Consider the following 16,499-nt stretch of genomic DNA (forward strand, 5'->3'; position numbering starts at 1 on the left):
TATGAAGCAAAATGTATTGTATGAAGTAGTAATGCATTGCTGGATGTAAGATGATACAACCCTTCTTATGATGTTCTCTATTTTTGGATTTGAAGCTTAATCAAAATACTCGTCTTTGATGTCAAAAATCTGAAATATTTGTAAAGATCTTAAATAATAGTAGACTATCTGAAGCAAGATGTTACAGTTTAAAGGTTTAATTTTATATTTTCGAATTTATGTCAGAGAATTACCTACATCCATCAAGTGTTATCCTGACCTAAATCAAATGTAAAGAATTAAGAGATTTATTGACAAGAAAACAAGGATTACTGCAAAATTATGACAGTAAAGCAAGAGGAATCAACATCTAGGATAAATAGAAGTGTTCACCATTTGAAGGGAGATTTTATGATGTTGGTACCTGTGTTGCTACTATCATAGTGTATCATTTCCCTGCTACATGTACTGAATCTCTTCTAAGTACTCTTGAAGGTGAAAATAAAGTGCCTAATTTGGATGATACCTCAACTCCTCTAGACTGGTGTAGTGGAAAGATTATAGCGTTTGGTGTTGGGAAGTGTATCGTTGTTAATGAGTAAAGTAATCACTACAAAGAAGTCTCTTAGTTTTAATCCATTGCCTCCATTAAAGAAAAAAAAGTTGAGAGCCATGAATCCCAACCCACCACTCAATCCTAAGGTCAAGGCATCTAAGTTTTTGGATAACAAGAAAGATGACCCAAACTATCATGTAATGCACTTTAAGATAAGATGGGTTGCTAGCAGTTTTAACAATGTGTTTGGAATTAAGTCAAATTACAATAGTTTGCAGCAACCTTTAAAAGTAAGACCATGGATTGGTATTATAATACCTATGATGTTGGACAATTTACTACATATGTATCTATGCCAACTATAGGTAGGTGTAACAGACTAAATATAATAAGTGATAAGTCAATGGCCATGTGAGGATCATAATGACCACCAACGTACTAAGTGCAGTTGTGCAAACCTACCTAGCCAAACGGTCCATCATCAATGTCCGCACGTGTTGAGCTTACCATCTCAACATGATCATGGACAAAATTGATCAAAAGGATTATTCACAACAAAAGTTTGTGTTTTTAACATTTATAGGCTGTGGCAAACAGGAAGTGTAGACTATGGAGTAAAGTTGCTATTTTTAGTATGTTCTTACTATTGGTAAAGAAGAAAGGGTTGCATTTTCAACCTTTTGGAACCGATTTTGTGTTTTCATTGCCTCCAGTAGTTGAAACTCTTTGAGGATGAGCGGAGGGAGCTCTAGTAGACACTAGCACCATGCACAAAGTCAAAGGGGACTATCCTTGTTTTTGTGCAGGTTATTCTATTTACAATGCCTACCAAACTTGACACATGGTTTCAAGCTATTAAGGACCACAAGGTCCTCATGTTGCCAACTCTTCCTTCAAATCAAAAGCTCGATGGAGAAAAATATTACATTTGGCGCATAATAATGCTTGCTATATTGGAGTCCTATGATTTAAGTATCTCAAGAGCATTAAGTTCAAAAATCACATCCTCATGACAAATACCAAATTGAAAGTTACATGTCCCTTGACCCCCATCTATAGAACTTCAACCAAAAACGGTTTTGAGATGTACTTGATTTTCATTTATGGGATTGTACAAGAGCCAAATTTGACCAATAATTGACCATTTCTTTTGACTGAACTTTACATAGCTTGCACAGCTTCTAGACTATGAAATGTAACAGATTTGTATGTGACAAGTCACTTGGTTTTCTCAAAGACAATCCAGCTTCAGATGGATCAGTAGAGAATAGGCTGTAAGGTATCTGGCTTCTAAGTTGGCCTTGGTAACACAGGAGCACCGCAATTCGTCCTGATGTTCCATCCAATGGAAGCTACCTTATTGGAGCATGACCTGTCTCTTCACTAGTGAATAGCGCACGAGTGGTCAACCATCTGCTGTTAGCCACAGTCTAGGCTGTTGCTGCCTGGTGGTTTCTCAACTTCTTTTATGGGGCAACTACATCACTTGGTTCAAAACTTTGCTTGGTCTAGTTCCCCATTGAGGGACTCAAAAAGGCAAGTTGTCATGACAAGTTATCATTTGGCATATAGGTCAAAGGGACAAGCTGCAAGTACTAATAATCAACCATGTTTTATTGGCCACAGACTAGGACATTGCTGCTTGTTGGTTTCTTTATTTCTTTTATGCAGCAATTGTATAACTTGATTCAAAACTTTGTTTGATTTAGATCCAACAGAACAGGGGACTCATAAGGTACCATGGCATGGAAATTTATAATTCGGCATAGGTCAAAGAGATCAAAGTTGGACCACGCTGGGCAAGCTCGTAGTCAAAGCACTCACCCCAGGCACACAAACTGTGGAAACTACTCCTTTGGGACAGGCTGACAATCTTTGGACCACGCTGGGCAAGCTCGTAGTCAAAGGACTCACCCCAGGCACACAAACTCTGGAAACTACTCCTTTGGGACAGGTTTCAAGATTGTCAGCCCCACCTCCGAGAGGACTCACTGTGGATGACTTGAGGCCTTCCTTGCATAGGATCTTCACCCTTCCCCATTCACTGTTCTTTGTAGTCTCTTGAAAGTGCAGCAGTCCCCTGAGAGGATTGATAAGCAGCATCCCCCCAGATACCAGGAGGAGATTGACAAGTGGCATATGACAACTAGGCAAGTAGAAACTTTTTGATGCAGCTCATGATGGATGGGTCCCACCAGAGGCACAAAGCATAGCATTACTGAGCCTTTCAGGTGTCCTTTGGAACTGGCTCTGAGACAGCTGGCAATCAAGGAGTGTATCCCTCCTCCCTTTGTGGCTCCACTGTCAGGACAGAACAAAAGGCATTACAAGTCTTTGTTTGCATAATCATGCTATTCAGTTCTGCACAAATGGCAGTGCGAGGTTCTTTGTTCACATTTTCTGCAGCATTCAAGAACTGCAACTGTACCAAGTTTGCAGTTCCCATTGTTGTTCAGTGTAAAAGCCTCATCACAAAGAAGGCATTGCAAGCCTTCATTTCCACAGTCATGCCATTTCTTTTGGCACAAACAGCATTGTGGATTTCTTTGTTTGTCTTTTCTGCAGAACTCAAAACCTGCACCTGCAGCAAGTGTGCAGCTCCCATTCGTCATGCAGTCTGGAAGCCAGCTATGATTCTCAAGTTTTCCGACAATTACATGTGCGTGTACAGCTCTCATGTTTTCGGACAATTACTTGTGTGTGTACACTGTACAGGTTTGGTGTCTAGCTTGACCTGTTCCAAATTGTGATAATTGAGCTCGAAGTTTACAAGCCTTCCACAGCTTTTAAGTGAACAAGCTGTCTCACTCCTGTGCTGTTTGATTTCATGTGTTACCTTTCTTTTTTGCGCAGGTGGTTATTCTTTCACTGTCTTTATTTTACTAATGCCCACTAGCAAGTCTACAAGCATTTTGCATCACTGGTGTTGGCTTCTTGTTTCCGCCTCTCTGACATACTCTCCCCTTGTGATTGTTGTACATATGTTCAGCAAGCACCTTCCCTTGTCACAGAAGTCAAGTGATTCTTGGACAAGGCCTCAAAACAGAGATAGTGTATCATAACTACTGTTTGTAGTACGTACCATGTCCTGCATATAGATGTATATGACTGATTCCATTGCATGAACCTCATCAAGCATGGGCCACAAAATGTCAAAGTGGCTGTTGGATCATCAGCAAAGTCATATGAAACAGACAACAGTTTGGTTGTTACTGAAACAATAATAAATTTCTGGCCAACCAGTTCAAGGCAAATGTACAGCAGCCATCAACAGGGGGATCATCACTTGGAACAAAATGTCAGACTGGCTGTTGGATCATCAGCGAAGTCATATGAAACAGACAACAGTTTGGTTGTTACTGAAACAATAATAAATTTCTGGCCAACCAGTTCAAGGCAAATGTACAGCAGTCATCAACAGGGGGATCATCACTTGGAACATAGGATGATCTCTGAATTCATAAAATCAGGCAACTAAAAGTACTTGCAGACAGCCCCCACACATCCCACCAATCAGCTGCTTGTACTGACTGTACTTAGTAATCCCAAGCATAGGTATCCTTTATGATATTAAACAGTGCGTAAGAAACAGACCTTCAAACTCAAACATACTGTTACTTGTTATGTTCTGGGATCACCTGGCAAAGAGTGTATCCCAAGGTGAAAAATATTGTTATTCGCATACGCGATACACAGACAACAGCAGCTAAATGTAAAACAGAATCTGCATCTGAGATGCATGCACTCAGGTTTGGTTAATGTTAGACAGCTATGGTCAACCTAAACGGGTATTCTTTTGTGTCAAAGTAAACATGTAAATTATGCACCAGAAGGACCACCATACAAAGTTAAACATGTTTGCAAGCCTCACAGTCACAACAACAATTAATGACACTCTTCACTTCGTCAAAAAACTAGGAGCTAAATCGGTCATTGGCAATGTACATTTATTCTTAATTCCATTTGTGACAAAATCATACTCCATATTACATTGAAAGAGGAAGAAGCATTCTTCTCTGTCTCCTCCTTGCCAATTTGGCCTGCCGAATAATTCTCAGACATACCGGCAAGAGGATCGCAAGAGACACTAAAATGAGGGCTACCCAAGAATACCTCAAGTATAAGGCTACAAATGATGAAGACAGTAAAAAGAGGAAAAGTAAAGCCAGAAAACCAGCTTTTGCGGCATCTCCTCTGCATAGACACAAGGCAGAAAAACCTGTCAAATCACAGAAAAGTATATGCATCGATGCTTTCTACGACATCCATCTAGCACAAAGACACAGGCATTCATCTTCAATACATCACAAGAAGTTTCTGACATTCTCCCATGTGGAAAAAGGGGCTCTTTTCCCTTGTTTTTCCATATAGTGTTCAATATCATGTTCTTCTTTCTGGGAGGCACCACACACCTAGCTAGTTGCAGTTGGGGGCAGGGTGCTGCCAGCCTCGCATTGACAATGCGGGGATAATAATGGGAGTTTGTCTAAAATTTCTTAAGCATATGCATTGATTCTCACATCCAACCCCATGTGTATCTCACACATACATAGACACAACTGGAATAAGAGATATTGTTTAACACAAAGAGGATCCGAAAACATGCAGCTGCGATACTCAGATACACATCGAAAAGATCATAGTTCTATACTTTAAATGCGCAATTAATTAGCACCCGATTTTTAAAAACAGTGAAAGATACAGCAATCTTGCTGCAGATCCATTTCCTTTCTCTCACACGCGCGTGCACCCACACACACACACGCACACACACACACAGAACCTGCTGCTGATCGGTGCAGTCGATGAGAAGAAGGAAAGAATCGCCCAATTCTGCTGGGATCGCAATTGATAATCCCTCAGCTGTTCTGCGAGGTTAGACCGGGTAATCATTCTAATTTCTAACGCTGGAGGCGCAAAGAACTGAGTCAGGCAGCTTCGATGCACGCGCAATCCATGAATGATGAAGAAAAAAAGCCACACAGCGGCAGGCCGCAGCAGTCTGCTTGACGGCACAAGAAAGCCTCCTCGCTCTTTAATCTTTTTTCTTCCCCTTAATACTTACTGATACTAATATGCTAACAATAATGGGTCATCATGTTTCTTTTACCACGGTTGGTGGTGCGTTTTCCCATCCCATCCCATCCCTATAATTCAAAGCTTATTTTGCCTTTCCACCTTCATTCCATCACCTTTCTAGCTGCACACATTGCTTTCCACACATGGCACGAAAGTAGCCTTACAATATGAAAATTTACATAGTGAACACACTTTTCTCCTTTCAACCACTCGGAACGAGACACTTGAACATATATAGATAGACTCAACAGTCTATTTTTATAGTTTGTTAGTGTTGCCCGTAAGGCCATTGCTACTTCAAAGATTTTTGACATATCCCAATTTTTATACCTTTAATATCACTAAGATCCACCACACCTAAAACTCAATCGTACTTGGCAATCAAGGGATAATTTCAAACCTCTCATATTTTTTAAATAATAAAATATGAACAAAAAATCACTCATATGGCAACCACTCAACCTCTGACCTCACTTCCATAGCCCTCTTTATTCCTTGATTATTTACAAGTTTCATGCAAATGGAGACCCTTAATATTTTCTTAACTTTGCTTGTGTTGAGAGGAAGCAATGTGAGATGTATTGTCAATGGAGTGTGTGTGTGTGTGTGTGTGTGTGTGTGTGTGTGTGTGTGTGTTGTCATTCTTCATTATCTTCACCAATATCTCAGGGGATTTATTGTATATAAATCCTCTATATCACATGCATTCAATGCCTATTTAAAAATACCCTTAGTTGTGAATCTTTCCGAAATAAAACATACCCTTTTTCTATTCAATATGTGATGTGTAATCCCTTTATATGGCACCCTTTTGTATATAAAAAATATGTGAAATTTGTATCTTTAAAATCCCTTCTTTTGAACCCATGTAACAATATGGTTACATATTTATGAGGAACCCCCCCCCCCCCAGCTCAAGACTTATAATATGCTTGTATAATGTGCATTAGCAGAAGAGGGGTACCCTCTTAGACTTTATCTGTTGGCCTTGACTCTAACAACCTCCCACTTAAAGGTCAATGTGTCTTTAAGGGAGAATAAACAATGAAGATCCAATGCCCATCAACACTCTACAATGTGCAAAGTGCTCAAAAAATAAATTACGTATGATAAAATCTATGGGGTTGTCATCCGTATGAATTTTGACAAGCTCAATATGCTTGTCCCCTAATGAACTAAGACTTTACCTCAATGTGCCTTATCTTTGCATGAAAAGTAGAACTCTATGCCAACTAGATTGTACTTTGACTATCACAATGCAAAATGGGAATCTCTCCTACAATGCCTAGATCTCCACCAAATAAGTGTTAACCCCAGTTCGAGGTGGAGAAAAAGAAGTCCAAGAAAACTCCAAATGCAGATACAAAGGAAGATGCAGGAAGGGAAATGGCCAAAAGCGCAAGGGTGGCCTCAAAAGCTAAGTTAAAGGCAAAAGCACATTATTAAATACAAGGCACCCATAAAACTTTTGTAAAAGAGCGCCAGACTCCCTCCTGCACAAATTGTAAAGGGTAGATAAGAATAGGTAAAGAGAAAGGGCAACTAGAAGGGAATGGGAAAAGTGGACCTTGCTATAATGGTCAATCATGTAAAAAAGAGGATGGATGCCCAAAGGGATAAGGGCTTTGTATATAAACTCAAAAAGTGAATGAGAAGCTCATTCTTTGCTGTGTGGAAAAGTGGACTCCTCTTCTTCTCTCCTTCTTGCTTGCTTATATGTGCTTGAGGGAGAGTGTGTGAGAGTGTGAGGGAGTGAGTGTGAGAGGGTGAGAGGGTGAGAGGGTGAGGGATCAAGGAGAAGAAGCTCTCTGTCATCTCCTCTCTTCTTCTCTTATTTTCTCTTCTCTTCTCTTATCTCACGCACGGCTATGGAGAATGGAACTTGAAGGTGGAGGCTTGAGGTTACTTGAGCTTTGCATCACGAATCGTGGAGCTACCAGTGTGCTTGAAGGAGGAGGGTACTTAATCAGGCATCAAGGTAAGCTCACTACACTCGTAGAGAGGGATAGCGCGTCGGCTATGTGAGAGGTAGCCATTAGTGCTCGGCTTGAAACACTTGAACAATAAGCGGTTCATGGGTCTTGGTGGTCAAGCACGAGCTCCCAACATTTTGGTTCCGTTGCTGGGACTAACAGATTTGAGCGATGAGTGCTTGTGTGCTTCGAATCGAGCATTGAAGTAGGGTTTCACCCTCGAACTGGTGCTTGATATAGGTAGGAGATTTAGGCGCTTTGATCTTCAAAATGAGTAAGTGTTTGGAGTTTTGATGACTAGACAAGTAGATTACTTTAGGCCAGGGATTGCTTTGTGATTTTTGGTTGCATTTAGGTAGATTAGGACCAAGAACTTGTAGGAAAATGGTAGGGTTTTGTTGTTGTGAAATAGGCAAAACACGGAAAAGAAAAGGAAAAAAATGAGTTTTGGGGTTTAATCCATACAGAACATGGAATTGCAAGGTTAAGGATGGCTGGACAAGACCCTAAAAGCCCAAAACCAAGAGGAAAGAGCTCATTTCTTCACTTTAGTGAGAGAGAGAGAGAGAGAGAGAGAGAGCTGCAGGTACAGAACGAATCAAGCGTGTTGATTTCAAGTCCAATCTTTCATTCTAGGTACCTCCATACCTTCCTTATGTTCTAATTGTTTGTTCTGAAAGGTTACAGGTTAGGCAGTAAACCCTAGGGACCTCTAGCATTGATCGCGTCGGCATCTGTGTTTATGCTGCAATTGGCAGACCACAACCGTTGTTGTTCGACTCCACAGTCGAACCAGTTGGACTGTTAGACTGGTAGAATCAGATTGTCCGATTGGTCAATCAGATCGGTGCCATTTGGACAACCTTCTGTCTAGTCGGACAACCCCAATCGGACATGCCATTCGGACCACTTTGTATCCAGTCATACATACCCAATCGAACTCAGATCTTTCGACTCCCAGAGTCAGACCAGTTGAATCTCAGTCGGCGAACCATCATAGTCGACAAATCACCACTGGGAATCGAACCAATAGGGAAAAACAAAAACATGGACATTACCCAACCCCTGACCAATACCAGCTAAACCAGACCCCGGATCCCCCCAAATAAACAACCCGGCTTACAGAAGCCAAGAACATGGGAAATTGTGACCTAGGGCCTAGAGGTACCCTCTAGTGTCCCAGTCGAGACTCCAACCCCACTTAGAGCTGAAACCAACTCATAGATCCCAATTCCACCCTGACCAAGCAGAGAGGAGTAGTAGAGACCCTAGACAATTCTTAGGAGTAGCCAGAGAATGTGCCTAGAGCCACATTAGGTTGCGAACGAATAGGGACATAGTGTGAGTTGCATTTTCCATTCTGCATTCGCACCCCACATTGATTTTATCACTTGAAGTGCATTGAAAATCCAAGAGCCTAATTTCACACAGTGCACAAAAGAGAGCATGCACACATACATCGAGTGAGTTTAAGCTAAGGAATGTCTGTAAATAATAAGGAACTCACTCATACCTAACCATCAGAATGGACCCACTAGTAGGAGAAGACCCTAAAACGTAGTCAGGTGATCGAGAATCCTAAGTGTAGGACCAAGCAAGAACTCACACCATTGGAGGAGTGGATCTACCCGACTTGATCAATCTTATCAATGTTGAGATTTCTGCATTCACACCTACTTAGCCTCTTTGTATGGAGCAGTGTGGGCTCATGACTAGAATCCCATAAGCACAGTAGGAGAAGTGCTACCGTCTAGTTTCCTATAAAGCATTGTACTTGATCTCTTTTCTAATGCAATGTCATAGTACTTTTGTCCTTCAGTAAAGTCTCTATGTCATTGTTAGTCTATACACAAGATTGTGTTTATGAGTCCAAGCTTCCATCTTGGAACCTAATTCACTTGTGTAACAATCAGTCATGTCAGTGTCTTCATGAACTCACTCTTTCTCTTCCAACCTCCATAGCTTCCACCTCAAGTCATGTTCTAGATCCATGTTTTTACAATCGACACCCTGGTGGAACAAGAGACCACAAACATGGCAGAGTCAAGCACCAACAGATGGAACAAAGAGCTTGACCTAGGTGGATTCCTGAGTTAGAAATCCAATGGCTAGTTGCCAACTATGATCTACAGACCCAGACAGACCACCACAGTAAGACGTTCGAGGATATCATAGTGGACCTCGAAGAGGAGAGGAGACTAGCACAGGAAGCCTTGTAGGACATAATGACTTACAATTAGGAGCAGCAAGCCACGAGCTTGCGAGAGAACATAGAAATGCACGAGATTCAACAAGTGCTAGCCCTAGCAAGCCGAAATAGGACAAGACCTAACGCAAAAAGGGAAAGAGCGCTGGAAGGAGATCTCATGTTGAGCGGCTTCTTAAGAAGCGATTGCTAGACAACACTTTCGCCGAGCAGAGCGCCGCTGCAATGGCAACCTCATTGCTTATAGGATTAGGGGTCAACCAAGGCTCTAAGACCCAATCAAGAATCCCTATCGTGGCTAAGTAGCTAAACAAGTACCAGCCGAATGATGACCCATATAACTTTGTGGAGCAGTTCAAGCAAGTCTACAAGGCTAACGGCCTCATCGATCTTACTTTACACTCACAAGCTTTCGGTCTATGATAAGGAGATAAAGGTAGGACCTGGTACATGAGTTTGGATGCTCCTAAGTGGACTGGCTTCAACAACCTCAAGAGTCTCTTCATTAAGAGATTCTCTGAGCTTAGATACTTTGATAACCTCCTAGTGCGGCTGATGAAAATCAAGCAGAAAGACGAGGACATCAGAGACCATGTCACCCACGTGCAAAGTCTCTTCAAGAGGATCCCAACTAGTGAGCGACCTACCAAAAGAGCGGTCTCCACACTCTTCATCAATGGGATACGAAGCGAGGAGCTCTACAAGGCCTTGGCAGGCAATTCAAGCTTGCAGGGAGACGAGCTAGCTAGGGTCTTTAACAAAGCAATCAGAGTGGACGAGCAGCTCAAAGAGAGAATCTTCAGGAGCTCGACTCAAGAGGAGATAAATGCTAGACACTCTGAAAGAGTTTCAATGTCAAGTGAAAGATCAGACCCAAGTTCTCAGGATAAAGGAAAGGGTATGAATGTAAGTCAAGTGCTAGCGGAGATGAAGACAAAGCTAGCCAAATTACAAGAAATGACGAGATTACCTACACGCCCTCATGTCCAATGCATGTATTGTGGCAGAAACCACCTACCAGTTGAGTGTCAGGACTCGAGGTCCTGACCTTGCGCCAATTGTGGTAGGTTTGGTCATGATCTCATGCATTGCCGACTACCTAGGAGACTCCCACACTCACAACCATACGAATAGCCTTACCTAGCGAATAGGCCGCAAAACTTCTTCAGAAGGGGAGCCCCACTGGCTCTCCTAGCACCTAATGATGCCAAACCAACCATTCCAAGGGTGCAGATAAACCCCACAAGCACACCTAGACCACCTAGACCCTACGTAACCCATCCACCAAGTGACGCTCCAGTCCACTATGTGGAGGAGCCGAACAACGAGGAGCCTTACGTGCATGATGCCTAAAGTGTGGAATCATTCACTTGTTTGCCAAATGCCCTAGATGAAGAACACCCTCTAGTGTGGCAAACGAGCCATCTATACCATTGGGGCTATTCAAAGTTGAGACATTTAACGGAGGGCACACCCATCCCGCTACATGTCATGATTCGCGTGTAGACAAAGTAAGCGCTGCCTAGACCCAACAACTTAGACGTAGCCTCAATTGGAAAGAAAAGTCAAAGGTGAAGGAGAAAGAAAGATGACATAAAGGTCATGCTAAAAATCGAGAGTTGTACGATGTTACTTGCTAGGAAAAAGATAACAGACGTAGAGGTGGAAACATCAGCTCCAAAGACGGCCGAGAAGAAGGGGAGTGCAAAGGTCGGGGAGTACCCCAACCTGAAGTGCCAACTCAAGGCCATCAAAAAGGTCAAGGACTAGGTAAAAGAAGCCCAAGAGCACCTAAAGAATGCTTAGCCCATATTGGAAGATGAGCTAGATGATCTCTCAAGCGTAAGCACACCAGTCTCGCCTCCACAACCAAAGTCAAGGAACACAGATGTACCACAAGTAGTGCCGCTTAAATAGAGCCTACACACTATGGACCAGCAAATCAATCAAGGCTATTGGCCAAGAAAAATGCAAAGTTAGGAGAGAGGCAAGTAGCTAATGGCCTCCTCACCACGCTAGTAACCACCCCGGTGACTCTAAGCCTAGGAGATTTGCTTAGGCAGCATCCGACATTGTGGCAAGAACTAAAGCAGTGGGTTGAAGGACCAATTGAGCAAGGGACAGTTGATCTATATGACCATTACATGGTAATTCAAATACCTAGCCGGATGCTGCACTCAGTGCCAAAGTCCTTACGTGTGAATGCTTTTTGGGAAGGCACCGAAATGCATGCAATCTTATCGGTCCTAACACTAGGAGACACCACGAGAAAGGGAATTGTGGATACGGAAGCAATGTTAGAATATCAAGCTCCCATTACTCTTCAGTCAGTCTATCTTTATGTGTGTGATTGACATTAACTGGATACAGATGTACACGTGTGACATTCAATAAGTCGGTGGTCATTGACTTAACCACAGTTAGTCTTGGTTAGTCATATCTATGTGTGTAAGTCTCTTTCAGTTAGTATGATGGAAGAATAATGAAAAAAGAACAACAATAAGCTAAGGCTCATCTTCCACTCCACTTTGTCTCTCTCCCTCTCTTCCAACATGGTCAAGACATTAGATCTGAAGAAAATGTCATCAAAGGAGACTGTGCCTGCAGCCCGTTTTTTTGCAAAAGCTATATCTTGCTAAAAAAATGGTTTTTGGAGAAACAGCTAATTAATTCTAACCGTTTTGACATGGTCTACAATTTTGCATAATAAAGTTTTTTTAAATTCCTCATAGATTTTGAGATATTTAGCACAAACCTGTGCAGACTGGCTGTTTACTGCAGTAAACAGTGTTTACTGCAGTAAACAGCAGGTGATTCTAGGGCACTGGTGGCTTTCATCTTAACAATGTATATGCCCTTATTATCATGCATTTGAGCATGATATTGGAGTGTTAAATGCTCAGTTTTGGAGCTTATATGCAGGCTGGAAATAGTGAACTGGTTGTTGTCCTGAATTTGGAAACAATACACCGATAGGGTTGAAGTATCTGTGATGCTTATTTGCTACTGGCAAATGCTTGGATCATACCACTTGAGTGGTAGATGCTTTTTGGGATATTGTGAGTACTAAAAGTCCAAAGTTTGGACTGATTTGTTGCTAGTTATACCAGGGTATTGACTGGTTATTGTCTGCATGAAGAATGCCTTCATCTTCACTTGACATACATGAAATATATTCTGACCAATTGGACATGTATCAACTCCTGCATAGAGTGGCAACTAAATGAGATGTTTTGGGGCTGTTTTGAGATCTGAATACTCTTTTTTTAACAGAGAAAGTATTGCTGGTTATAGTAGTGGGCTGGCTGTATTTGGTATTACTACTTGCATACAGTACAAACATTGATACTTGTATGGATATAGTTTGTTGATGGGATGTTTTGCCACTACCATAGAATGTTTTGAACTGATTTGAGCTTGGTTTATGCTCAGTTGACTGTGTTTTTTCATTGTTGGAATATAGTTCACAACAAAGCAGATTGTCAAGAAAACTGTCCTGAATTGCAAGAAACTGTCATGAATATCAAGAAACTATTCCTGAATTATAGGAAAATGAGTTAGATACTTACAGGTTGTATACATCACTGGATACCTAAGCTACAACTATGGCAAATGCTCAAGGCACTGACAACATCACTCAAATTGTGGGAGAAAAGCTGGACAACAAAAATTTTGCTTTATGCAAGTTTTGTATGAAGACAGATTGTTTGCCATGCAGCATGTGTCTAAGAATGCATCTAGGCAAAACAGAGATGAGAGATGGTACATTGATTTAGGGGCTTCAAATCATATGACACCCCATGGAGAATGGTTTGATGAGATGGTTGCAAGTTCACATGGTTATGTGTGTACTGGGGATGACACCCAACATGACTTTTAGCACACATGAATTGTTCCGTTGTTAGTGCCTGATGGCAAGAAAAAGAGCTAGCATGATGTACTACATGTACCTACAATAACCAAGAATCTTTTGTCAATTGGACAGATGGCAAAATAGAATCTACATGTGAGATTTAATAGAGATGGATGCTTTATTGAAGAATATGGTAATGGCTACAAATTGATTGCTAGAGACCTAAGAGATGGAAGAATGTTTACTCTTGATGCGTTAATTCTAGAATTGAAAGCATCCATGTTTGCACATGATGATGGTGCTATATAGGATGTTGAGATATGGCATAAGCGGATTGGCCATGTGTATGTACAAAAGCTAAAATCTGTGCAGCAGAAGGAGATTGTGCTTGGACTGCCTAAGTTCAAGTATCATGACTTTGGACATGTATGTGATGCATATCAGTTTGGAAAGCAAGCACGGTTTCCATTTATGAGACATGTGCGGAATAGCTCACGACCCTTGTAGTTGGTACATTCAGATGTATGGGGTCCATCTCATAATGCTTCGTTTGGTGGTGCTCGTTACTATGTATTCTTCATTGATGATTTCAGCAGGTATACTTGGCTTTACATGCTGAAACATAAGAATAATGTGTTTGATGCATTCAAGGACTTCAAGAAGCATGTTGAAAATGAGTTGAGCTATAAAATTTCATTGCTTAGATCAGATGGAGGTGGAGAATACGTCTCTAATTACTTTGACAGGTACCATGCTAAACATGGGATCAGAAGACAACTAACTTATAGCTATACACCGCAGTAAAATGGCGTAGTAGAAAGGAAAAATAGGGTACTGATGGAATTGGCAAGAGCTATGCTGAATGAGAAGAGTTTGCCAAATGGTTATTGGGCTGAAGTAGTAGTGACTACTGTCTATGTGCTGAATAGAATCCCTACAGTAGGGATTCATGATGCAACTCCATATGAGAGGTTGTATGGTCATAAGCCTGACATTTCACACTTGAACGTATTTGGTAGCATTGCATATCTGCATGTTCCTGATGAAAAGAAGAAGAAATTGGATCCTAAAGCTGTCAAGAGTGTTTTCCTTGGTTATGTACAAGATTAGAAAGCTTACAAGTGTTATATATCGTCTACACATGAGACATTGATTTAGCAGAGATGTTGTTTTTGATGTACTGGTAATCCTATTGCAGTGGCTATTGATGGATCAGCTAGCATTAGTAATGCTGAAAATACACCTACAATGAGTACATCTATGAGTGGTCCTACAGGTGATGGGTCACCTACAGTAAGTCCTTGGACGCTTATGGAGTCGTACTTCTACGTCCACTGACACGGATATGTCAGTGAGGGGGAGATTGGATAAGGGAAAAGAAAATATGCTTGAGGATGTGACAGGTCTACTTACATCAAGTTATGAGTCATCTAGCAATGACAGTTTGGATAGTGAGTTGGGCATTCCGTCTATTATGATGCTTGGAGCAAGGCAGAGTCATTATGTACCGCCTCATGAGAGGCAAGCTCAAAGTGAGACATATTTGCAGAGATCTGAGAGAGTTAGAAAACTAGTTGATAGGTTTACATACACTGGTTATTCAACCCGCCATTATGCATATATGGCTAGTGTGATAGGTTACAAAGAACCTACAAAGTTTGATGATGCAGTTACAGATGATAACTGGTGTGCTACCATGGATGAAGAGTATGCAACCTTGGTTGAAAATGAGACATGGGAATTGGTTGAGTTACTTGAAGGCAAAGTCCCCATTGGTTGCAAATGGGCATACAAGGTTAAGTGCAAGTCAAATGGTTCGTTAGAATGCTATAAGGCCAGGTTGGTTGCAAAAGGGTATGCACAGCAATATGGCCTTGACTATGAGGAGACTTTCAGTCCAGTGGCTAAAATGGTAACAGTCAGAACTGTCATTACTTTGGCAGCATGCAAAGGCTAGAAATTATGGCAAATGGATGTCAAAAATGCTTTCTTAAGTGGTGATTTGGTTGAGGAAGTATATATGGGTCAGCCTGAAGGCTATGTTCACCTCGACTTTCCTACACATGTATGTAAGCTGAAAAATGCTTTATATGGACTGAAACAGGCACCTAGAACATGGAATGCTCGGATCAACAGTTATTTACAGCAACATGGATTTAGATTGGGTGATGCACATCACAGTTTGTTCACGAAGAAGACATATCATGGATATGTGTTTCTAGTGGTTTATATAGATGATCTTATCATCACTGGAGATGATGAAGAGGGCATTGTTGAAATTAAATCATGTTTACAGGTTGAATTCAGAGTCAAAGACCTTGATGAACTAAAGTATTTTCTTGGGATTGAGGTAGTCTCTACGCCTCAAGGTATATGGCTGCTACAGAAGCAATATGCTCATGACATGCTACAGAAGTATGGTATGGCTGAATGCAAGCCTATGGAGACACCTCTTGATCAGAGTGTCAAGCTGTAGATTGATGTTAGGAATGACATAGAGAATGTGACTATGTATCGACAGATGGTGGGTAGCTTGATATACTTAACTATTACCCATCCTGACTTATGTTATGCAGTGGGGCTGATTAGTTAGTTCATGCAGAAGACTCTCAAACTACATTTAGATGTAGTCAGGAGGATCATGAGATATGTAAAGGGTACTACATATTATGGGTTTTATGCATATGGAAAATATCTTGACTTGACAAGGTTTATTGATGTTGATTGGGCTGGTTGACAAGGTTTATTGATGCTGATTGGGTTGGTTGTGCCTATGATAGGAGGTGAACTAGTGCTTATGCATTTGGATTGGGCAGCAGTATGATCAGTTGGTAGAGTAAGAAACAGCCTACT

General features: G+C 41.3%; 1 protein-coding gene across 2 annotated transcripts; it reads right to left on the reverse strand.

Moving 5' to 3' along the window:
• Positions 1-1,589: 1,589 nt before the first annotated feature.
• On the reverse strand, positions 1,590-5,650 carry LOC148022744 (uncharacterized). Of its 2 annotated transcripts, none has more exons than XM_087695658.1 (2): positions 5,296-5,650; positions 1,590-4,712 (listed from the first exon to the last, which is right to left on the reverse strand). In XM_087695658.1, the coding sequence occupies exons 1-2, from the start codon at positions 5,426-5,428 to the stop codon at positions 4,522-4,524; spliced, it is 324 nt and encodes a 107-aa protein (XP_087551784.1). In that variant the 5' UTR covers positions 5,429-5,650; the 3' UTR covers positions 1,590-4,521. The 2 variants fall into 2 exon arrangements, with proteins under 2 accessions (XP_087551784.1, XP_087551783.1); XM_087695657.1 differs by having other exon boundaries at positions 1,590-4,729; positions 5,319-5,649.
• Positions 5,651-16,499: the final 10,849 nt, after the last annotated feature.

This window comes from Lygodium microphyllum, chromosome 16 (assembly GCF_053477565.2).
Source record: "Lygodium microphyllum isolate KBCC chromosome 16, Lygodium_microphyllum_v1.1.10, whole genome shotgun sequence".
Lineage (NCBI taxonomy): Eukaryota > Viridiplantae > Streptophyta > Polypodiopsida > Schizaeales > Lygodiaceae > Lygodium > Lygodium microphyllum.

Bases quoted from the DNA above. Each gene is read 5' to 3' on its own strand.
- LOC148022744 (XM_087695658.1), bottom strand. From the start codon at position 5,428: ATGATTACCCGGTCTAACCTCGCAGAACAGCTGAGGGATTATCAATTG. The intron at 4,713-5,295 runs GTGTGTGTGGGT...ATGCCGCAAAAG, and splicing joins CTGTGTGTGTGTGTGCGTGT to CTGGTTTTCTGGCTTTACTT.